Here is a 25,093-nt window from a genome sequence, read left to right on the forward strand (position 1 = left end):
ACTTTGCATTTTTCTCAATTTAGTCCTAAAAATTTAATTAGGCACTAAATCATTAAAATTTTCTATTCATATTTTCACACAATATTTCAATCAATCAGTAACTAATAAAAATTTATAAAATTAAATTATTTCACTTCGGATTTGTGGTTACGAAACCACTAATCCGATTAGGCCCAATTTCGAGCTATCACAGATCTTGCATAATTAAGTGGAGTTGCATGCAATACTAGAAATAGAACGATATAAATCTACAAGATTAGAGTCAAATCTAACAGTGGAATCCATAAATTGAGTTAAAGCAATAATAGAGGTTTTAATTAGAAAGAAATTTCAATTAATCAACCTAGAGTCAGTTGCTTTTATGCTCGAACGAGATATTAACATAATTTAGGGATTTCTGTGGATCAATGTGCTAAGTAAAGAAATTGCGTAATTTAGTGTAACATCCTATACCTGATCTGGTCGCCTAGCTTGAATACTAGGACGTCTTATGTATGTGATGCTTTGCACACGTTTAGATATCTGTTTCGCAATAGAAATGGTTAGTCTATATTAGGCAAATCCAGGTCTTAGGCATTGACAAGCTGTAAAACATATATTAATGTATCTTAAAAGAACCAGGGATTATATGCTTGTGTATTCTAGGGAGGACCTTACTCCTGTTGGATACACAGACTTAGACTTTCAAACCTATAAAGATTCGAGGAAATCAACGTCGGGAAATGTATTCGTTCTAGACCGTGGAGCCATATTATGGAGAAGTGTAAAACAAACTTGCATTGCTGACTCTACTATAGATGCCGAGTATGTGGCTGCTTCTGAGGCAACGAAAAAAGCAATATGGCTTCGAAAGTTCTTAACCGAACTTGAAGTTATTCCTGGTATGGAAAAAGCTATAACACTGTATTGTGATAATAGTGTTGCAATAGCAAATACCAAGAAAATAAGAAGTCACAAGAGGACGAAACACATTGATCGAAAGTATCACTTGATACGAGAGGCTTGATACGAGAGACAGTAGTTGAAGGAATTGTAGATGTAATGAAAGTAGCTTCTGAAAATAACATTGTGGATCTGTTTACTAAGACACTCGTGACTGGGAGATTTAACAAACACGTTGAGAATATTGGAATGCGAAACATGACACATTTATTCCATTCCCATACTGTAGTAAACATGTAACTGTTTTCTATTTATTTGAACGATGAATAAATAAATAAAGTTAATTTCACATTTTACTATTATGTCTTTTATATATTTTTTTGTCTTTCAAATTGTGACAAACAAATATTAGCTCATTAATTGTCCAAATTTCAAACTAAAGATAAGTGGCATTGTGAAGAACATTTACATTGCGAGAAAGACAACTTACTTCAATAGATAATATAAATGAGTCCGTAATGTAACAACCAGTTTCTGAGTCTGTCCGGAATAGTAGTTTTGGGACCAATTAACGAAATAAAAATATTTATTTTACTATTTTAATAAATTTTAGAGCATGATAGAATGATAGTATAAAAATTTCGTTAAGAAATTTTACCGTTTAAATGCTTAATTTGATAAAAGGACTTAATCGCGTAAAATGCAAAAGTAGCATGCTATAAGTTAAGAGTATTTATTTGCTATGATAAGTTGAATGTGAGGTCCTTATTATGTTATTGGACCAATGACAGTGGTGCTGGTCATAAATGACCTTAAAATATGTGAATTATGCATTTATTTCATTAATGTTAAAGTGGTAATTATATATTTAAGTTAATTATAATAAACCATAACAAAATGGTTCATTATTTTCTCATCTTTTTGAACCGAAAAAAAGAAAGGAATAGGTTTTTGAATGCTTAAACCATTCGGAACTTGTGTGGCTTGATTAAGGTATTTCTTTGCTCGATTTTTGATGATTTTTTATGTTTTTGAGATCGTTGCTTTGTATTCTAGTTAGCCCGTACCTCAATTTCTAAAAATTTTGATGATTTTGAAATGTTTCATTGTTGAATACTAGTATATTTTGAAGTAATATGCTAGATTATTGATGGATATTGATATGTATACAAATTTTATAAAGTGAATTTTGACAAAAATAAGCATTAGGGATTTAATTAAAAAATAAAAATATTGTTGTTAGGAATGTGAAATAAATGAAAATATGGGCTGATTAGAAACTATATAGTATTCGGCTAAGTATATGTATAAAGAAATTTCATATATTTTGTGTATTTGTGAATTAGGGACTAAAGTGTCAAAATGTGAAAATATGAGGGCTATTTGGTAAAAAGGCTAAAATATATGTATCTGGATTGAATTGAATGATTTGATGAATAAATGAGTTAAATTTGAATTTATATAGATCAAGATAAACAAATACCGGAACTTGATCATTGAATGCTTAAATGATGAATTTGAATAGTTACCGAGTCCCGTTTGGACCGTAGAAAGTTGTTAGATACGAGTGACATGTCACTAGGGTTACCGATTTGGTCGAGCTTTTGCATTTTTTATGGACTAGCTCGTCAGAGCTTACCGTTTCAGCTCAATAGAGCCTACTATTTATCAGCTCAGAAAGAGTTTATCGATCATGGATCGGAAGAGCAAAAAGGATAATGAATTGACGGATTACTGATAAATACACTTAGTGTGTATCACCCGAGTATCTATCAATATTCTACGAAGTTCAATGGGCATAATTATTGTTACTGATCATATGAATAAGCTATGTAATTATATGGATGAATTACTGTCGATATGTATAGGTTACTGTTGATACATATAAATTTCTATTATTGCTGATGAATTACATGTTATACGAACAGGAACGAATTCATATAAATGTTATACATATGAATTGATTTTAATTGCTTTAATGCTTAATGTTAAATTGGTAAGTTTAATACAGGCTTACTAAGCTTAATACTTATTTAGTTCATTTTATTATGTCCTATAGATTTCGGAAGCTAGCTCAATTTCGGATGAGGTCGGAGATTTGCTATCACACTATCCTGACGATATTTGGTGCTTTTGGACCTTATGTAAATAATGTAAATATGGCATGTATAAGTTAGTTTATGGGTTGAATTAATGGGTTGAATTATATGGTCTTTTATGTTGGTGAATGTGGTATGAATTTTGGGGTTTGATCAAGCCATGTGATATGGCTTGAATTGGAAATGTTTGGTTTGGTATGGAAGCATTATGTGTTATGCTCATTTTGCGGTGATTTTGATAAATGATATTTTTGCATAAATGAGACATATGTGTGGCCAAATGAAATGTCATTTTGGTATGTGTATACTTGTGAATTCGGTAAGATTTTGATTTGGTATAACAAGGTTATGGTATGTTTTATAATGTATTGAAATGAGATGTGAACATATGTTTGGATATGAAATTGATATATGAAATTGGCATTGAATTTGCAATGTTTGAGATGGTCTTTAGTAAATGTTCAATGTTTTACTGTTCCAAACTGAATAAAAGGTCCTGTAATGCCCCTTACCTATTCTGGCGACGGTTACGGGATAGGGACGTTACACGTAATCCCGTAAAAGAATCAAAGTGAGCATTTGATTCAAATACTAAGATGGATTATTATGCCATCTACAATTCCAATAGGGGAGATGGCTTGTCTTGACTATCGGAGTAGTTGACTCTACGAGTAGAGACATGGATGTATTCATTGATAGAATGATATATTGGACTAGACCCAAGATGAATTAATTCTGAATCCGTTTGTGAATTAATTCACTTGCGACATTCATGGTGTGATTTACCTAAATCTGAGTTAGTTATTGACCATGCGTACGCAACTCACGTGCTTTGATATAAGTGGAAGCTTATGCTCTAAAGATGATGAAGCCCATAGACAAAATGTTGGGTACATGATTTGTGTATGGCATGACTTTACTAGCAACAGTGAAATTCATAACGCAATGAAAGAGTTAATGATATCCTCTCATTGGCATTGTGTGGATAGATAAATATGGAATGTGGCCACGGGTTGCTTGTTCTCGAATGAACAATTTATCACAATCATTTATTGACAGTGGTCATATTAATCGTTAAAAAGACACAATGGTGACAATAAAATAAAATAGGATTGTATTGAGTGAACGGATTTAACTCAAATGAATTAAGGATATCATATGAGGGTAACACACACATGACGAGATCATTGGACAAAGCAGTTGGATGAATTGCTTTCGTGAAGAGTATACAATAAGGAGTTTTCAATCATGGTACTTTTTGTGGATTGACTCCATGATTAAGTAATTGCGAATTATCGAAACGATACTTCTAGACATAATTACAATCACTAGAGTCTAATTGTATATGTTTGATTTCGTCCCTCCGTTAGCTCAACAAAAGCTCGATCGAACTGCATTTGAATCAGAAGAAAATTCTATAATTTTGGAAATAATTTAATTAAGTTGATTTACTCGATGTGGAATTAAATTAGGTGGTCATGAGAATTATTAAACTAGAGAATTTGATTAAAGAATTTTCTTGAAAAATTAATTTGGAAAATCTAAGTGATTTTTGGAAAAATTAATTTTGATCAAGTAAAATTAAAATTAATCAAATTATTTAAAATGAATATGATATTTTTGTAAATTAATTTTCAAGTTAGACAATTGGCTCAATGGGTAATTAAACTTAAAAATTGGACCTGAGATCGTAAATTGGGCATGGGAGCCCAAAACCGAGATCAAGATCCAAAAATTGGTCGAATAAGGCTCGATATGTGAAACCAGGCCTACGGTCCAACCGGTGGCTAAACCAGATCCATCGAGTCGTCATTGACCCAAATTGAACTGGCTTGGGGTGTCGTAAGGGTGTCGCGCCTGCACCACTGGACACGGCGGTGTCGGTGGCTACGACGACGACGTACCAGTGGCCAGCGGCGATTGGTTGTTAGTGGTTGAGTAGTGGAAGGGTTACACTCCTACTGAGATTCTACTAGAGAAATTGATTTCAGATTAATTATTCCAAAAAATATTATTATTTTAATAATTTAATATTAAATTTAATTTAATGCTTATTTGAATAATAGTTTCTTAATCTAATATTAAAGTGATTATCTTAATATTAAATTTAATTTAATATTTATCTTGTAGATAAACATTCTATTATTTTAATAACATTTAGAGCATGTTTGGTTTGGTGTATTGGCATAGCCAATACACCCCTAATCGGTGGGCCCCACCTAATGCGACTGTATTCCATCGTTTGGTTTGATGTATTTCTAATACGGGTGTAATCCTTTACCTTCCTAATCGGTGAAAACCACCGATTTCTAATCCCCCTCTTTTCTGCAGATTAGTTGCCCCTTCGGTTTCCCCTCCCTGTTTTACCCTTTCTGCCGATTTGCTCGCTCTGTCTATATGCAAATCTTGAAACAGACATTGAAGATGGGTTTCACAGACATTGAAACAGACATGAATGAAACTATGTCAAAACAATATAACTCCTATTTTCAGAATTTTAAAAAGAAAAAACACTTTCTTCCTTTTCTTATTTCTCTCTTCCAAGGTCTTCATCATAGAAACAAAACCCAAAGGTGGAACCATTTTTGCAAGCATAATTTTTCGGAATTTCGAAGACCACTTCTTTCACTTTCTTTGAAACTCTATTTTCTTCTTTCTTGTTTGGGAATTTAAAGATGAAGAAACGGAGAGGTAAGTTGACTCGAAAGATGATGGAGCAAGTGCCAGGGGCATTGGGAACTAGCGCTAGCTTGGCTCTTCGTTTGGGACAAACCATTTTCTCCTCTGCTTCACTTCATTTCATGTGTTTGGATGTTGAATTCTATAACTATACTTCTTTCAGGTGATTCCCAAAAGCTTCATTTCTTCTATTTTGTTGGGTCAAATTTTGATTTTGGTTTTCTCTTTACCCTTTAATTGTCAATACCCATGCCCTTAATTCTGTTATTTTGTTGGAATTCAATTTTTTGTTACTTGATTTCTGGTGTTAAAGTGGAAGTCTCTGGGAAAACTGTCACGATCATCATCTTGATGAATCTAGTACTATGTTAGGAGTTAAAAATTTTTATGAGAGGACTGATCAGAATTTCTTTGCTTTTCCATTTTTATTGAGGAAGAAAGATAAATGCAGTCAAATGAGCTGTATGCAATTCTTTTATGTGATCTTTTGGGTTCTGGGCTTTGGAATTATCAAATGCTTTCACTTGCTTAACTATCAAACTTCAGTAAGGATTATAATATAGTTTATTGTTTTTGAGTTTAAAAAAGGGGTGAACTGTATGTTATTTCTTCTATTTCAATGGAAATTTCTCTAAGTTGATTCTAAAACTAGTTATCATGAACCTTAGAGTTTATATTTGCTAAACATGTAACCTTCTATATAAATTATGTAAATTTTCCTTTACATGAGTTTTATTCAACCATGTTTTTGCTTTGTGAACCAGAAATATGATTCATTTGATTGACTACGTTAGTGGCTACTAAAGTCTCTTGTCACCTTGCATACCACTTAAAAGAAATGAAGAAAAAGCCTTTTGTAATTGATTGCCTCGAAATTTGACTGAAATAAAATGTTATTCGATTGTTTTAATTAACTTGAGAGGGAAAAAGATTATGTATTGCATGTACATGTGATTCTATATTATGCTTTTCCTTTTTTAGTAGTTTTTTTTTCTTTTCCATGACTCGATATCATCTACGCAAACTTTCATTCTTGCTATTGTTTTGCTGTTATTGAAATAGTGTTCAAATATTAGGCTCGAATCTTATGCATGCAAAATAATGCTTGTTCATCTTGTAATACTTTTCCAGTTATGAGACCTTTGTTCTTATAGTTGTCATCTTTTTTCTTTAATTTTTTTAAAGATCAGTTCACAGCAAAGTTAGTTGATTACTTTTCCTTTTCTGAAATCTGAATTCTGTATCTGGTGAAAGTCATCAGCAACATGTATGATTGATTTGACATTATTTATAGGTGGAGTTGCATCCTTTTTGGAGACAAGATGAACTGGTGAAGTTTTGCCAATCAAAAGGTATCCATGTGTCTGCTCACACACCTTTGGGAGTACCTACTTCAAGTCCCGGAGTGTCTGATAGTGGATCGGGTGGGGAAGATGAACCTGGAACTCCTCGCATTTCATTTAGGAGGTCTCGATCAGTACATGGACCAATGTTGAAATTGTCGGTTGTTGGAGAGATAGCAGATAGGCACAAAAAGACACCCGAACAGGTATGCTAATGAATGACTTTGAAATACGCCACCAATATGTTTTTTGTAGTCAACTGCTTAAAAGTTGGCGTATGAAATATTTCCCACGTGACCAACCTAGGATTAAACTTGAGCTTGCCTCACAAACTTGATAAGTTTTAAGCTTCAAAATGAACTCGTACAGAGATGAAACTTGGTAAACTTTGGTCAAGTGAAGTCTGAATAGAACTTGCCTCGCCTCATTTAGTTTCACTTTGCTCTATAAATTTGACCACTCTCCATTTGTACCATGTGTTGATAATGCATTTATCATTTTCATGCTGTTGTACCATTACCGAGAAAGGAAAGAAGACTGCATGAAGTAATGACTATAATTTGCCCAGACACAGGAAGCTGCATATCTTTCATGGTTATATGTAACCATGAAAAGCAATATCTTTATTATTAAAACCGAGTTCATATAATTTTCGGTGAACCCCTGAATAACTAATAAAGAAGTATATCTCTAGGAAAGTACTAATATTATGGTGAGTCTCTTTCGGTTTAACTTCCACATATGGCTATACCAGAGAATTTCCAGTTGTCAACTACCACCAACCCTATATAGCAGGTTTTCAATCACTTTTTCCTTTTCCGTTTCCACCAAACACCAAATGAAGAGCGTATTCACGGAATAGCTCTTCAATCAGGTCAATAAGCTTTAAAGCAAGCCTACAATTATACGTTATCCTTACATCTAGTGAACTTCTGAGTTTAGTGAGCGGTGGAACAAACCTTATTTCTAGGCACTTTATGCATTCCAACTAAAAACAAAATACAAAAGGAAAGGGAAAAATGTGGATAGAAATAGCTAATAAAGGGCTCTGTGTTAATAACCCAATCAATTGTTAGAAAATATATTATATTACCTTCATTGATAATAGATAAAAACATTGCTCGTATGTTATTGTTTCAATTTCCTGAGTGGTCCAAGGCTTTAAAGGATTGAAATCGAGAAATGCATGTCAAATGCACTTACAATGGTGTTCAATCGTGTAGACCTTAAATGTGATAATGTGCATTGTGGATATGCTGAGCAGTAAGCAAGTAGTAGTAAGTTGATTGCCCTTTTTTTCTTTAGCATCAAGATGTTATGATTGGAGCTGAATAATGCTTTTGATCAGGACCTTCTGATCTTGGATATTTTGTGTACTTAGAGCTTCATGTGTATGATAGTGCATTATTTTATCTTGGCTCAGTTCAAGGTTCTCTTAATAAAATGTAACAATGGCTTGAATTCCCTATGAGCATTACTCTGGTTATTTAGTTAAAGCAAGAAATGCTTCATCCTAGAACATCCGTGTTCAGTTGACTTATTGCCCTTAAAAGCCACGATATGCTTCCTGTCCTAACATGCTATGTTTAACTAGTCTAGCAGTTCTAACGATTCTAAATCATGTGGTTGTGCTTTGCTCCTTTTGTAGGTAATCCTACGGTGGGGTTTTCAAAGAGGAACCAGTGTTCTACCATGTAGCTTAAAGCCTGACAGGATAAAGCAAAATATCGACATATTCAATTGGTCACTGTCGGACGATGAATGGAAACGGTTGAATCAGATTGAACCGCAGGTATGTTTATTTGGAGATGGTCCTCTAAACAATCTCTCGGGCAGAGGTCTGACATTCGGTAGCGGTCCCCTTCAAGCTGTGCACGAGATAGAAGATGATGCAGAATCAAACGCCTAAAATCCGTGCAAGCTTGTCAGTTTTTTTAAGATAAAAATGTCCCATTTACATTCAATCCATGTGGATGGGCGGTTTATTATATTATTGATGCTCCCCCATTGTTTGCAATACTTTTAGAGTTCATGGATGATGAATAGAAAGTCAATGAAAGACATTATTAGTATAATATGAGCTAGTTAGTGGCAGAGTTTTCCTTATAAACAAAACAAAAAAGGTGTTTCATATATTTCTGCAAGCGTGTCTTTGTATGTAAACATCATGAAATGTCAATTATCAATGATTTTTTTTTCGAAAAGATGTCACTCTTGTTTTAAGTTATTGTGTGGATTTTGATTGTAGATGGCTCAAATTATACTTGTCAAAGAAAATTTTATTTGACTTTTTTTTTAATTACATGGTCAATGCTTTAATTCCATTACCTTATTCCACCTAATTCTGGTTTTGGTATGAATTGTTAAGTGGTTATATTGTCAAACACCCCTAACTAGCTTATAACTTTGTTGAAAACAGTATTGTATTAACTTCAGGAGAAATGATGCTGGGTGATCGTGTGGTGCAGTGTAGTTATATTTCCGTTTTCAATATATTAACTTCAATAGAAACGGTGCTGGTTGATCATGTGATGCGGTGCAGTTATACTCCTTGGTGTAACTTTTAAGGAATTATAGCTGTTAGGATTTTACGTTGTTTCTTTTTTCCATTCCCTTTTTTGTGTAATTTCCTCATCGAGATAGAAGAGGGAAGGTTTTGAGAGAGGCTGGGGTCGGATGTTTAAAATCTATATCTGATATGTACAACGAATTATTTTATTTTGCTGTTCTTTTGGGCTTGATAATGGCTTTAAAGGTCACCAGCTTTTAGCAGTTCTGCTCATTTACCTTCCGGCAATTGACATGACTTAGAGTGGCAAATGTTATGCTTTTACCTCTTATAACATTGAATTGTATGCTTGTTGAATCATATTGAAATGCTAGATACTTAACTGACTAAACTTGTTTGAATGTAGGAACTACAGTTCCATCAAACACCACTACTGCAATTCTTGCTGCTCCCAATTTGTCGAATCCCATGGCTACAGTTGTTGGTGCTGCTTCAAACCCATTAACCTATAATTTGTAGTTGAATTTGAATTATGATCCAAAATGCAACATATCAATGATGAAATACGGCGATGCATCTGCTTGAATTTCTCTGTCTAGTTGGCCTTTTAAGTCCCTTCTGATTTGGTATCCTTGGAAAATTATTTGTTTTGCACTCTTGGCATTTTAATATCATATTAGAATAACTAGTTTATAACTTTGGAGTAATGATTCATCGTAATTTTACCCATTTTTATATATTTCTTTAATTTTTTAATTCATCACAAGGTTCATGCCATAGGGGCAAAGCTAAAATCAAAAATAAAAAAGAACCTCATTGAGGAAGAAAATTCAGAGAATAAGGTAAGAAAACCAAAAAATATAGCAACTGAGAGAATATACAGAGCTATGTTTCTCCGACTCTTCATTTTGCTTGAAGTATCCCTTTTTTATACCCCTGTCAGAGTATTCATTTTTCTTAAAGTATTTGGTTTCAACACCCATGCCCGACGATGAAAGAACCTCTTTGAGAAAGTTATACAATAGATTTATTATATAAATTATTTTAAATTATATAAATTCATATAAGAAAATTTATTATCAATAATTTTATGAAATTATATCTTATTAAATTATATGTAATAATAATTATTTTAAATTATACAAATTCATATAAGATAATTTATTAGTTATAATTATTTTAAATTTTATTAAATCATATATTTTAATTAAAATATATTTAATATTAATCATTTCAAATTATCTTTTATAGTATCATATATTATGATTTGAGTAAATTCATATAAGAATATTAATTATTAAGAATTTTATTAAATTATATATTTTAATTATAATATATTTAATATATTTAATAATAATTATGTTTAAATATGATTAAATTATTTATTTTTGATAATAAATAATCTTATTAAAATTTAAATAACAATAACAATAATCATTTACCAAAACAAATTTATGCTAAGGGTATTCTGGTCATTTTAGTTTTCTCCATTATGCTATTACACCTCTATTACATTCAACCAAACACAGTTTTACTATTACGCCTCTATTCCATTACATTCAACCAAACAGTTGATTTGCTATTACACCTCTATTCCATTACACCTCTAATCCAATACACCTCTAATCCAATACACCTCTAATCCAATACAGCGAACCAAACGTGCCCTTAATGTTAAATTTAATCTAATATTTATTTTAATAAATATTATATTAATTTAATATTAAAGTGATTCAGTTTAATCATAATTGAACTCTCAAAACTCTCCCTATATAAAAAGAGCCTTGGATCATTATTTACACACACTTGAATTCAAGAGAAAGTTGTAGAAAGAAAATTCTCTGAAGAGATTATTCTAGAAAATATCTAGAGATATTTTTCTGATTTACAACTTGACCCAAAAGTTTAGAGAAATTGCAAAATTACCCCACTGGTAATTTTTAATAAAATTTTCTGATTCGAAGCAAGCCAACACTCGGCAGAAGTGAGCTTGAGGATAACAGAGAACACTACTCAGCCAAAGCGCTCATCCTAGAAGAATTGAAGAGGTAAAATTTTGATTAAGTGTTTAGTACTTTAGATATCCCAACCAAGATTTTATTTTGGAAAAAAAAATTAAAACTCTGGTTTTTCCCTAAATTTATTTTCCTCTGCGTTTTTTGAAACTTGTTTTTCCAACACCTATACTCATCCCGGTCGCCGAGCCTGAATACTAGGACGATACACCATCGTCTCCCATCATGTCCATCTCAAATCGTCATGTTATTACGCATGTATATTTTTTTTCCTTAGTTAACATAGAATTCACATGAATTGTAAGTCATACATTTACTTTTTATTGATAAAACATATCAAACATACATTAAATAAACATAAAATAAGTACTAAACTTGCATTAGGACCATTTAGCAAAATTTCCCAAAATTGTTAAGTAGATATTGAAGGAAGTATCGATAATTCTCTCAAGTGGTATCGATACTGCTTGGAAAATCGATACCAAACTAGCTTACTATTTCTCGTACTAAAAACCCATCTATCGAAAAATATCGGTACCACAGAACAGGTATCAATAATTTCACCCTGAGAATCAATACTCGTGATAAAATATCAATACCAACTAGCAAAACTGACTTCTTACACTTTGACAATTTCAGAGGTATCATTTTTAAAACCCAAATAACGATACCTTTGTTTCAAACCTAAAAAATGCAACATATATCATCATATAAATCATACCAAAATAGTTCCAAACAATATGCATCAATTACCTCATAAAATAAACACCAAAATGTTCCAAATAGAAGTCCCAATTATCATATTTTAAGTCCACAAATCATCAAGCTTAATAGGCATGCAATCAACTAAAGTTCATAGCAAAACCGACATAAAATCTACCACATTACCTTTTATTCCAAAAAACAAAAATTAAAAGAACACCTACTAATAGCAACTAAAGCTCTGGCTTCAATCACCCATCGAGATTACACCGCTCACCTCGGCACTACTTATCTGCAATGGTTAAAAAGAAATGGGTGAGCTCAGTGAATGCTCAGAACAACCACTACGCAAACAAGACACCATGCATCGACTAAGTAAATATGTAACATATTCATAACATATTTAACTCTAGTATCATATTTTACACGTTTATTCATCTTCCATTTATACCATTATGCATTTAACACTTTAGCCACATGATTATTTAAGCATATATTATAGCACATATAAACCATATTTAATCACATTCAGTCACATTATAAGATAGTTTGGCTCTTGAGGATATGAAGCACAAGGTGGACTCTATCACCACTCATCGAATACACTGATCTCCAACACACCAAAATAACTCATAGAGTCGATCATGTCCCACAAGTGAAGCATATAGCTAACACTCTCCAACACATCAAACACACATATCTCGGTGAATGGAGCTTAACTCACATTCCCTTATTTCTCTAAAAACTGTCCCTAGGCCTCAACGCCCCATATATCACAATACAAATTGAGTACTTACAATCCTATGGCATGCCAACTATATCCAACGGTCTCATAAGATCACAAGGCCAAAATATCCACATTATTATCACATATTTACTTACCGATTTTCTGTACGTATTCACCGCATATTCATATTAGTAGCACAATACAATCACTGTCACATGACATGAATAACATACCTACATATTTACTGTCACATGGCATGAACAACACACCCTTATATTCACTTTCACATCAGCCATCATAAGCTTTTAGCATATGTCATAGCATTTCATATATGTTCATAATTTCACAATTTCACAAGCATACATATATCACATTTTATCATAGGTGTGAGAACTCTTACTCTCAGAATTTAGAGTAGGGGTTTAGGCTACCTCTGAATTCCCAATTGTATAATGAATCATCTACGACCAGCTATTCCAAAACACTCACCAGAAATATGCTTTTGCCAAAAAGACAAGCTCAAACAAGTTTTCCTTTGCCTTTGTCTCTACTCGTTGAAGGTCCTATTGAATCTGAAACTTCAACAAGACAAACCACACAAACACGCCATCAACAATTAATCATCTACTCACCTTAAACAATAAAAAATAATAGCCTAAGCTACGTTTACTATTAATCGAAACCTTCGACATAGAAATCTTTAAATTTGAGTATCTTGGCCTACACTTAATCTTTTCGCACGAAATGAATTCTGTTCAACTACATATTCATCTATGACTAATTCTCAACCTTTAAACTACACAAAACTACACATTTTAAGGTATCGACATTTTTCGACAAGTTTTGGCCATTATGACGAAAATTCATTAAAAATAAAAAAATTCTTAACGAAATGTCAATGTAACTTTATAAACCTTCTAATCATGTTAAAAAAAGTTGAAAAATACTTTGAAACCACATTTTAATCTACAATCTCAAAATTCACCATTAACAACCAACTTTTCGGTTTTTATTTAAAACATACATTTTAATGGCTAAAAATTTAGTTTTAGAGATTAATTATCATTTAAAACCAACAGAAGGACGAATGGTTACCATCAATAGAGGAAAAACGAGCTTTGATGCAAATCTGGGAAAACTCAATCTTAAAGAAGATGATGAAATTAGTGAGGTTTTTGGTTGTTTTCTTTGTTTTAATGCAGATTTATAGTTCAAGGGATGTTGGAAATTAAAAAAGATTAAAGTTTGGAGATCAAAAGTAATTGAAAGAGAAAAAGGAGATGAAGGGACGAAAAGAACACAAAAATAGAGTTTCTATCGTGAAATTAATTTGAGGAAGGGGGGTTTTTAAGTTGATTTTAAAATTCTAGGTAAATTATTTCATAAAACTCTTAGTTTTGACTCTTTTATGAATTAGTCCTATTTTCAAAATTAAAGGTATTTAAAACCCATGTTCAGAAATGGACTGAATTTCCTAATAGCCATTGTCAAAAACAATGTCGATTACTAAACTTACAAAATTCTGTGGACATATAAGCTAAATTTCCTAAATTACCCTCGAAACTTCTAGGCCCAATTTTGGGGTGTTACATTTAGATTGATAGTGACAAATGAAAAATAGGTGAATTCTTTCTCAAGTATTGTTTCGCTTATTGATTGTTAATCGATTATTTTCTTGACTTATTCTTTGTCGTATTCGTTAATTAATTAAACTAGTTAATTTTAGTTTTTAATTGATCACTCAAATTATTCGGTTAAATAATAGGAAGATGATAATTACTAGTACTTTTAGTCTTCATGTGAACGATATCTTTGCTCACCGTAACTATACTATTAATTGATAGGTGCATTTGCCTTAGTCGAATTTTTAGTTAGTTTCGTGACACATCAAGTTTTTTGCGTCATTGTCGAGGACTAGAATATTAGGAAAAGTTTATTTCTATTAATTTGTTAATTTTTTATTTTTATTTTAATACTTTTGTTTTCAATTTAATTTTTAAATTCTATTTTTTTTCTTTTGTTTGATTCCTTTAGGTTCATTTGGTTTATGACTAGAGGCAACCCATTGGAACCGTTAATTTTTTACAATGAAATTGAAAAGACTGCTCGCAGAAATCAGAGAGAATTTAGAGAAGCAAGGCAAGGTCAACAGTAAATTTTAGTAGACTTTCAAGAGCAAAATGGCATTACTATGGAGATGGTTAATAATTTTGTCAATCTGCAACTTCCTGTACGTCCTCCTCCTCGGACTATGTATGACTATGCTAAGCCCACTTTGATTGGGGCTGAATCTAGTATTGTTAGACCGAGTGTTATTGCAAACAATTTTAAGATTAAGCAAAACACAATTTAGATGGTGCAGCAATATATTCAGTTTGATGGGTTGCAAGATAAAGATCTAAATGCTTCATTTGGATAACTTTTTAGAGATTCGCTATATATTTAAGATTAATGGCATTACTAATAATGTCATACATTTACGATTGTTCCCATTCTCTTTGTGGAACAAGACAAAACAGTGGTTGAATTCACTTCTATGGGGTTCCATCACGACTTGGGCTCAGATGATTAAAAATTTTCTATTGAAGCATTTTTCACCAGCCAAAACAGCCAAGTTGAGGAATGATATCTCTTCTTTTGCCCAAATTGAGCTTAAGACACTATATGATGTATAGGAGAGATTTAAGGATCTTCTAAGAAGGTGCCCTCATCATGGGTTACCTTTTCTGTTACAAGTTCAAACCTTTTACAATAATTTGAATCCCTCGACTAGGCAGATAATTGATGCAACAGCTGGTGGAACATTGAATAATAAGACACTTGAGGCAGGCCAAGAATTTATTAAGGAAATGACATTGAATAACTATTAGTAGCAAGTTATGAGAACAAAATCGACTAAGGTAGCCAATATTTTTAATATAGATGCAATTGCTATGTTAACGAGTTAGGTGGAAGTTTTGAGTAAGAAAATTGATGGTTTGAGTATGGGTAAGCAGATGAATTCGGTAATGCAATATGATGCAACTGGAGTGGAGATCAATTTGTAACGTTTACCCTTCGATTCTAACATGGAGCATGAGCAAGTCGACTTTATGGGTAACAATTCTAGACTTCAGAATAACCCTATGATAATAATTATAATCCAAGATGGAGGAATCATCCGAATTTCTCTTGGGATGGTCACGAAAATTGAAGGTCACAACCCCTTCAGGTTTTTAGCAACCTTATTAGCAAGAAAAGAAGTCGAATCTAGAAGAGATGTTAACGAAATTCATTTCAGTGTCAGAAACTAGATTCCAGGGCATTGAAATGACTTTAAGAAATCAACAGACATATATTCACGGCCTCAAGAATAAAATTAACCAGCTTCTTAATCTGGTTTCAGAGAGTCAATAAGGAGGTTTACCTAGTAACATTAAAGCTAACCCAAAAGAGCAAGTCCACGCAATCACTTTACGAAGTGGAAAGGTGTTAGTTGAGTCTAAAATGAAGCTAAATTTAGAAGTTGTGAGAAAAATGATGGGGTTGAGGAATGCAAGAATGACATAAGTCAGTGGTCAGACAATACAAACCACCAATTCTATATCTGACAATGTTGAAGAAATACCACATCAATGAACAATAGGATAAATTTCTTGAACTTTTGAAAAAATTGCATATTAACTTACCTTTTGTTGAAGTTCATTTGCAGATGCCAAAGTATACAAAATTTTTAAAAGAGCTATTAGCAATTAAAAGGAAGTTAGACAAACTGTCCACTGTGGAGCTCAATGAAGAGTGGTCAGCCATTCTCCAAACAAGCTACCCACCAAGCTTAAAGATCCAAAGAGTTTTACTATTCCTTATTTTATTGGTAGCTTAGATGTAGAAAAAAAAACTTTGGTTGATTTGGGTGCTAGTGTAAATCTAATGCCTTATAAAATGTTCAAACAACTTATTCTTGAGGAACCAAAACCCACTAGGATGAGCATTCAATTAACTGATAGGTCAATTAAGTATCCTAAGGATATTACTGAGGATGTACTTGTTAAAGTCGATAAATTTATATTCCCTATTGATTCGTTATTAGACATGGATGAGGATATTGAGGTACCCATGATTTTAGGTCGACCCTTTTTAACCACTGCTAGAACTGTTATTGATATGGGTTATGGTGAACTTGTGCTGAGGGTAGGTGATGAAGAGGTTACTCTTCAAGCATTTGATGTTGTGAGAGTTTCTAGTAAGCGAAATGATACTCGTTATTTTGTTAAAGTTACTAATCATGCGACTCAAAATTATTTGTAGGAAACCACTCATGACGACGTGTTAGAATCGTATCATGTTCAAGGTGATAGAAGTCAAGGGATAAGTGAAGAAAGAATGGTACAACTTGATGAATTAAATGAATGATGAATAAAGGCTGATAAAAACCCAAGAACGTACAAATGAGTAACAAAGCACCACCATAGTGAGCATTTAAAGAGGATAAACTAATTCAAAGTTAGAGATAAAGTGCTATTGGACAATTTAGATCTACGAATATTCCCTGAAGAGCTCAAGTCAAGATGGTCGAATCCATTTGTGGTACAAAATGCCTCCCAATACGAAACCATTGAGGTAACAAACCCTGATTAAGACACATTCAAGGTAAATGATCATCGACTCAAACTTTATCTTAGTGGTGATGCTGATAAAAAGAAAAAGGAGCTCCTGCTCCAAAATCTAAATTAACCGTGAGCTTAAAAAGAGAAGTCAAGCTTAGATTCTAAATAAGCACTTCCCGGGAAGAAACCTGAGTTTTTTTATTTATTTAGTTATTATTATTATTTCATTTTTATGTTGCATGCTAATACTTTTATTTTTTAATACTTGAAGAAAAAAGAGAGAAAATATAGAAAAGGGACCACATGGTCTGGGGTAATCCACATAGCTTGGCAACACATGTAACACCTATAACCTATACCCATCATCAGATTAGAGTTATGACATATTACTATACAATTAAGAAGAATCAATAACTAGTAGCATCAAGTTTATCATATTAATTATCAGAATTCATAAATAATTAATATTAGAATAAATCATACATATATGGGTCTTAAATCGAGCCTATGTGGCCTTAAAAATAGTTTGGAACAATTAGAGACCAATTAAAAACAAAACAGGAGATTTGAGACAAAAATAAAAAAATTCAAAACAAGGGTCACACAGCCTTGTGGCTTCATACATGGCCGTGTGGTTATCTCACACGTCTGTGTGACTACCCCACACGCCTGTGTGCCCACCCGTGTGTCCACCCGTGTAACTCACCAGATAAATACTGTAATATAACTCGATAGTCTGTAACAAATGCAGGACCTTAGTATATTCAGTGGCTGAGGATATACATAAATAATCGTCACATCTCATACCAATCTCGTATCGCGCGCAAATAACCTATTGGGATGCTAATCGTACTCTATCCTACGTTTATCCAGCTTAGGACATTTCATTAGTGATCAAGTGATAATAACTCATTAATTCTATTTCCACGTACAAGCATTAATTCATTCATCAACATTCAATAACTAAGTCTATATAACAAGCATTTAAATTGTTTTTACAATTAAACTGAATGAACTTACCAGACTAAACTACAGCGATGTCAAAAGTATAGACACTATTCTGCAACTTTCTATTTCTACAATTATCAATTCATTCTTCATCTAGAATAATAATTTCATTCAATTAACTAATTTTTATAACAACTTGTTTTTCAGTGTTGTCAGAAACAATGATTTTGGGACCACAAATCTGATGAGTAAGTTCGTATAATTAGTATTTAAATGATACGAGTCAATAATGATTTTTATATTTAATTTTGATTTGATGATTTTAAACAATTGAATTAAAAGTTAGTATAAGTGGTTTTGTTCAAAAGTCAAGTGGTTTTTGAAAACGAGGTATTAGGACGTCGTTTCTGTATTTTAAAGTCGTAAATATTTTTATTAAATATTTATGAAGTCGTATTATAGGTGAATTGAAGTTTGGTCTGGTAATTTTGATGATTGATTGCTTAATTTAGGCAAAAGGACTAAATTGTAAAAGAGGTAAAAGTTGATCGCTATAGATTTAAAATACAATAGGGACCAAAATTGTAATTAGACCATGGTCAAAAATTCCAAGCGGTGGTGGATATGATTAATCTACTAGCTTTGGGCTATTTTCTCTTGTAGTCCTAATTAGTTTAGGATTAAATTGTAATTAAGTTTATTTAGTTGAAATTTAATTTAATTGAAGGATCAATTGTCCAATTAAACCCTCATTATATGGTAATTATACCATATTTTCAATTGATGAACAAATATGGACATGTTTTAGCTATTTTTATAGGTATATTGTAATGGTTAAATTTGTAAATTAAGAAAATAAAAGGTTAAAATTAAAATAATGTTAAATTAAAGTTATCATCTTCTTATTTCTTTCTTTCCAAAACCCCTATAGCCATGGGGAAGAAGGAAGAAACCTTCGCCAACTAGGGGTTTTCAATTTAGGAGGTAAACCTCGCCCATTTTTAGTAATTTTTATGTTTTTAAGCCTGTATTAGTTTAATCTAGCTAACCCGGGAATTAATTTGTAAAACTGTCAAATGTAATGGATTGTGTCATTGATGAATTTGAGATATTCTTGAAATTTTATGGTAGATAGGACTATTTTGTAAACTTGAGAATTAAGCTTGGTTGCTAGATAGGACTATTTTGTAAAGTAATTTTTGGTACTTTTAATGTTTAAATACTAAAATGTGAAATTAGTAAACGTATAAGGACTTGATGTGAAATAGTAGCAAATATGGGTATAAGAGGGTTCCAAACAATTTGGCTAAACTTGAAACTAAATAAAAATGGTTAAATTGCATGTTTTGGGCTTAGGGACTAAATTGTATAAAAGTAAAAGTTGGGGCAATTTTATAAAAATTGCAAAAATACTTAATTGCATAAAATGATTTAATTTTTCTGTTAGAATTAGTGAATTGAATGGTATTATTATTTTAGATCCTAAACGAGTGGAAAACTAAGGAAAAAGGAAAATTACCAAATAGCCCCTGTACTTGGTCATTGCTGCAGTTTAGTCTAGTAAGCACGTTGGGCTTGTAATTTAATATCTATATGAATTGTACAATGATATGCTATGGAATAATGGATATCAATTGTTATATTAATTATGTGAAATTACTATGTTTGGGCCGGATGAACGCGGGATAGAGTACGATTGATTACATGGTGTGTTATACAGGGCTTGAAGAGGAGGAGATGTTATATGAATTATGTATATTGAGTATACTGAGATTTGGCATTTGTTGCGAGCCATCGTGTATTACTCTCTGATTCTAGCGTGTTACCGGAGGATGATGTAAAGCCTTCGGGCTGGCACTTAGTGCCAAGGTGTGTTTTGGAGGGATGTTGACCTACGGGCTAAGCACTTAGTACCGAAGTGTGTTTTGGAGGGATGTTGGCCTACGTTCTAGGCACTCAGTGTTGAGGTTTATTATTGGTTGGATTAGCTCTTATGAGCATTTGGTGTGTTTCGGTTGGACTACTTGTGTGCTCGTATATGTAAGCCGTTCATTAGGTCGTAATTATTGGATTAATTGCTTGTTTAAAGACTTCGAATGATATGTTTTGTACTTGGTATCTTGAAGGGATTTCCTTGTGGACATGTATGCTTTCCAAAAATTAATATTGTGAATTGAATTGAGCAACTTTGGACTGTTACTACAAATCAATCCTATACGTTTATTCGGTTTAATTCTAATACATTTAAATATATATTGAATAAATTAATTTTTTTTGGATTGAACATTATAATGATGTTAAGTATATGAGTAATGAAGTAATAGATCGTTATAACATTGAGCACTAACAAGATATTCTGAGTCAATGAATGTTTGGTTGACGAACTAATACCTGTATATGGAATATGAGATAGTGAATTATTCATATATTGATTTGTGTTGGTTGGTTTGGCTTATACTAGCTTCTGGTGTGCTGGATGGTTAACCGTGTACTCGTATCAATTTTTCACTCATTGGGCTATGTTTTAATGATTTCTGAATGTTATTGAAATGTGGAAATTAATTTGTACTAGTGTTTTGAGCATAACTCACCTATTGTGAGTTGTGATTGATAGGAACTCTATTAAGAACCTTATCCCCAGGAACTCTGTTAAGGACATTGTTGTCGGAAACATTGTTTATAAATTTTATTAATTGAATTATTATGCGTAATGTAGTAAGCTTTATTTTTCAATCAACGAACTTACTAAGCTTTAGAAAAGCTTACTCATGTATTTGTCTTGTTTAATTGTAGATACATTTTATGGATCGAAAGACCGGATTAGCACGAAGAAATCACACTATCTGGGGAATTATTGGTAACCCTTGAATCTATCTTGGCTTATATGGCATGTAATAGGAAATCCAATTATGTTTTTTAATGTTCATAAGTGCATGTATTGTGTTTGATGGTGCATTTTGATGTTGTGATGTGATAGTTTAAATGTGGCATGTATGTTTAATTTCATGTTATAGTATAAGTGAACAATCATGAAAGTGTAAGTGTGACTTGAATTAAGTATGATATAAGTGAATTGAAGGTAAGTTGAATATGAGTATGTTGAGATTTGTGTGATGAAACTAAAGTAGTGAAATGTTGGATAATTGAGATGAGGTGTCATTATTGACCCATTGGTTAGGTCTTAAATGGATTGAATTAGCATGTTTGGATGTTCTTGTATGTGTTTGTAGCCTTGTAATCACATGTTATGTATTGGTTTAGGTACCTATGCAATTGAGTGAAGTTTGAGCTTGAAGTAGGACATTTTTGGGTTCACACAACCTGAGGCACGGTTGTCACAAGGCCGTATGAAGTGCACGGGTAGCCTATACGGTTGTGTGTCAGGAGCGTGTTTAAAAAAATAGTATAGGTGTCATTTTCACATGGGCAGACACACGACCTGTGACACGACCGTGTAAGGGTAATTCGAATGTTACACGGGCTGGCACAAGGCCTGCAACACGGCTGTGTAATCCAAATCAGAGAGTTACACGGTCCATACACACGGGCGTGTGAGCCTCTAATAAAATATCTTGTTTTGCTGTGGACTATTTGGAACACACAACCTGTTATGGAAATACATCGTCCCATCAGCATCTATAGTATATCCCGTAGTCCAATCATTCTAGATTTACTCTCGTTTAGCTAATAACTTCGGGTAGTCATCTTGTAACTCCTGAATCCGCTGAAGAAATAACAGTCTAGCCCTCAATTTAGCTAAAATAGAATAATCACCCTCTAATGTCAAATGCGTATTCAATGTTCTCAAGGAAAATAACAACTTCTGAATTAATGCATCTGTAACAACATCAGCTTTCCCGGGATAATAGTCAATCACAATATCATAATATTTTAATAGCTCTAGCCACCGTCGCCATCTCAAATTCAATTCCTTTTAAGTCATCAAGTATTTCAGACTTTTATGATATGTAAATATGTGACATTTTTCACCGTAAAGGTAGTGACACCAATTCTTCAGAGAAAAAAAATAACAACTAACTCTAAGTCGTGAGTCGAGTAGTTCCTCTCAAGTGGCTTTAACTGATGAGAAGCATAAGTTATTAATTTCCCAGCTTGCATTAATACACAACCCAGATCGCTAAGTGACGCATCACTTTATACAATAAATTCTTTCCCAGATTTAGGTTGTGTCAATACTGGAGCTTCTGTCAACATTCTTTTTAACTAATCAAAACTCTGCTGACACTCATCTAACCAAACAAAACAAACATTCTCCTATAGCAACTTAATCATCGGTGAAGCTATTATAGAGAAGTTTTTAACAAAGCGACGATAATAACTTGCTAATCCCAAAAAACTTCGTACCTCTAAAATATTTTTCGGAGCTTTCCAATTAACAACGATAAAAATCTTGCTCGGATCAACACGTATCCCATATACAGAAACCACATGTCTAAGAAATCTAACCTTTTGAAGCCAGAACTCACATTTGTTGAATTTTGCATTCAATTGTTTATTGTGCAGAATCTGTAATACAGTTCTCAAGTGCTAAGCATGCTCGGATTCTATTTTAAAGTAGATCAATATATCATCAATAAATACAACCATAAATCTATCCAACTGAGGCTAAAAAACCTGATTCATTAAATCCATGAAAGCAGCCAGAGCATTAGTTAATCTGAAAGGCATTACCAAAAATTCATAGTGGTCGTATCGAGTTAGGAAAATAGTCTTCGGCACATGACAATCTTTTACTTGCATCTGGTAATATCATGATCAGAGATCTATCTTAAAAAACACGGTTGCACATTTCAACTGATCAAACAACTTATCAATACAAGGCAAAGGATATTTATTCTTTTTCGTCACTTTATTCAGCTACATGTAATTGATGAATAATCTCAACGAACCGTCTTTCTTTTTCACAAACAACACTAGTGCACCCCATGGAGATACACTCGGTTGGATAAAACCTCTGTCTAACAATTCTTGCAATTGTGTTTTAAGTTCTTTCAACTCGGTTGGTGCCATTCTATACGGTGGAATGGATATCAGTGCAATCTCGGGTATCAGATCGATAACAAATTCAACTTTACGTTTGGTGGCAATCCCAATAACTCTTCAGGAAATACATCTGTAAATTCATTAATAATAGGTACTTGATCTAGCTTTGACCCAAAATCTTGAGTAACCAATATATAAGCCAGACATGCCTCACAACCCTTACGAATCATTTTTTGTGTAGAAATAGCTGAAACAACTCTTGTAACACTGTTTGCTCTGTCAGACTCAACTGTAATCAGTTTGCCCGCTGAACATCTCAAATCAACCCGTTTCAGTTTACAGTTTACCACAGCATCATGTAACGACAACCAGTCTATTCCTAGAATTATATCAAATTCATGAAAGGGTAGCAATATTGAATCAGCGAGAAATTCACAGCCCTTAACTCTTAGTGGACACTTACGTCATATTAAATTAAATATTATACTTTGACCTAGTGGATTTGTAACTTGAACATCAAATTCGGTTGAATCAATAGGTAAATTTTCATCCATAGCCAAAGATGTAGCACCTTAAACCCAGCCCAGATGTTATGACCGGATCTAGCGATGTCACATGATAGGGTGTTTGAAAACCATGCCGTCACATTAAAACCATTTTCATTGAATTCCTTATCTTAATATCTTATTAGTTCCAAAATTGTGTTGCTTATTTAATCGATAATTTTAAAACGTTATTCATTTGCGGAAGCTTATAAAATAGATTAAACAATCGTGTGTTTAGGAAAAACATTTGTTTCGTTTGAAAACCGAGGTTTCCTACTACTAGCAGTTGTAATCTATAAGGTAAAGATAATTAAAACCCAAAACCAAAACCCAAAAGTCCAATTACAACCCAAAAACTTTTCCAGAAAAAATAAAATAGAAATAAAACCAATTATCATAAATATGGGTTTAAAACCATGAAAGTCCAAAACCGTGGTCACTGTCGAGTCCTCTGCCGCACCGATCTATCTAGATCTAGGGATTACCTATGAAAATTTAAACAAAAGGGGTGAGTTTACGAAAACTCGGTGTGTAATCCCACAGAGAACAAACAATAGCAAATCACAGTGCACAGTTAAAGCAGTCTTAGGCCTAAGCCTTTTTTTCAATATCAGTAACAGTTTGGGTCTTAGCCCATCTCAATACAGTATCAAATATGCAGTAGTGCCTTATCCCATCACAGTATCAGTAACAGTCATGCAGTATTCAATAACAAAGTCCTACCCAACCAGCCTTTACACACCATCTCCGTCCAACCCTATACTCCACGTGGGGATCAAATCAACCCACCCATCCTTACACTCCAGGTAGTACCGAAAGCGGCACAAAATAGTAATTTACAGCTGAGCTACCAGTATGTTAGGCTTAAGAGTCTTTCAGTACACTTCCTCCAAATATAATTAACTCAACCCCATGCAATGCAAAATACAAGTCATGACATGCTATCTCAGGACATCAGTACATATAACCAGTTCATTATACAAGCATACTATCATCATGCTTAACACATATATAAATCAAACAGTCAATTCGTATAATTAGGGATCTAAGTGAT

The 25,093-nt window shown here is 32.9% G+C and overlaps 1 protein-coding gene and 1 non-coding gene across 2 annotated transcripts; one reads left to right on the forward strand and one right to left on the reverse strand.

Moving 5' to 3' along the window:
- Positions 1 to 6,934: 6,934 nt before the first annotated feature.
- On the forward strand, positions 6,935 to 9,202 carry LOC121220268 (aldo-keto reductase family 4 member C10). The gene is made up of 2 exons (XM_041099836.1): positions 6,935 to 7,209; positions 8,652 to 9,202. The coding sequence occupies exons 1-2, from the start codon at positions 7,150 to 7,152 to the stop codon at positions 8,910 to 8,912; spliced, it is 321 nt and encodes a 106-aa protein (XP_040955770.1). The 5' UTR covers positions 6,935 to 7,149; the 3' UTR covers positions 8,913 to 9,202.
- Positions 9,203 to 15,568: 6,366 nt separating this feature from the next.
- Positions 15,569 to 15,675, reverse strand: LOC121220510 (small nucleolar RNA R71). Its single transcript, XR_005917716.1, has one exon. It is a non-coding gene; the product is annotated as a small nucleolar RNA R71 (small nucleolar RNA).
- Positions 15,676 to 25,093: the final 9,418 nt, after the last annotated feature.

This window comes from Gossypium hirsutum, chromosome D08 (assembly GCF_007990345.1).
Source record: "Gossypium hirsutum isolate 1008001.06 chromosome D08, Gossypium_hirsutum_v2.1, whole genome shotgun sequence".
Classification (NCBI taxonomy): Eukaryota; Viridiplantae; Streptophyta; class Magnoliopsida; order Malvales; family Malvaceae; genus Gossypium; species Gossypium hirsutum.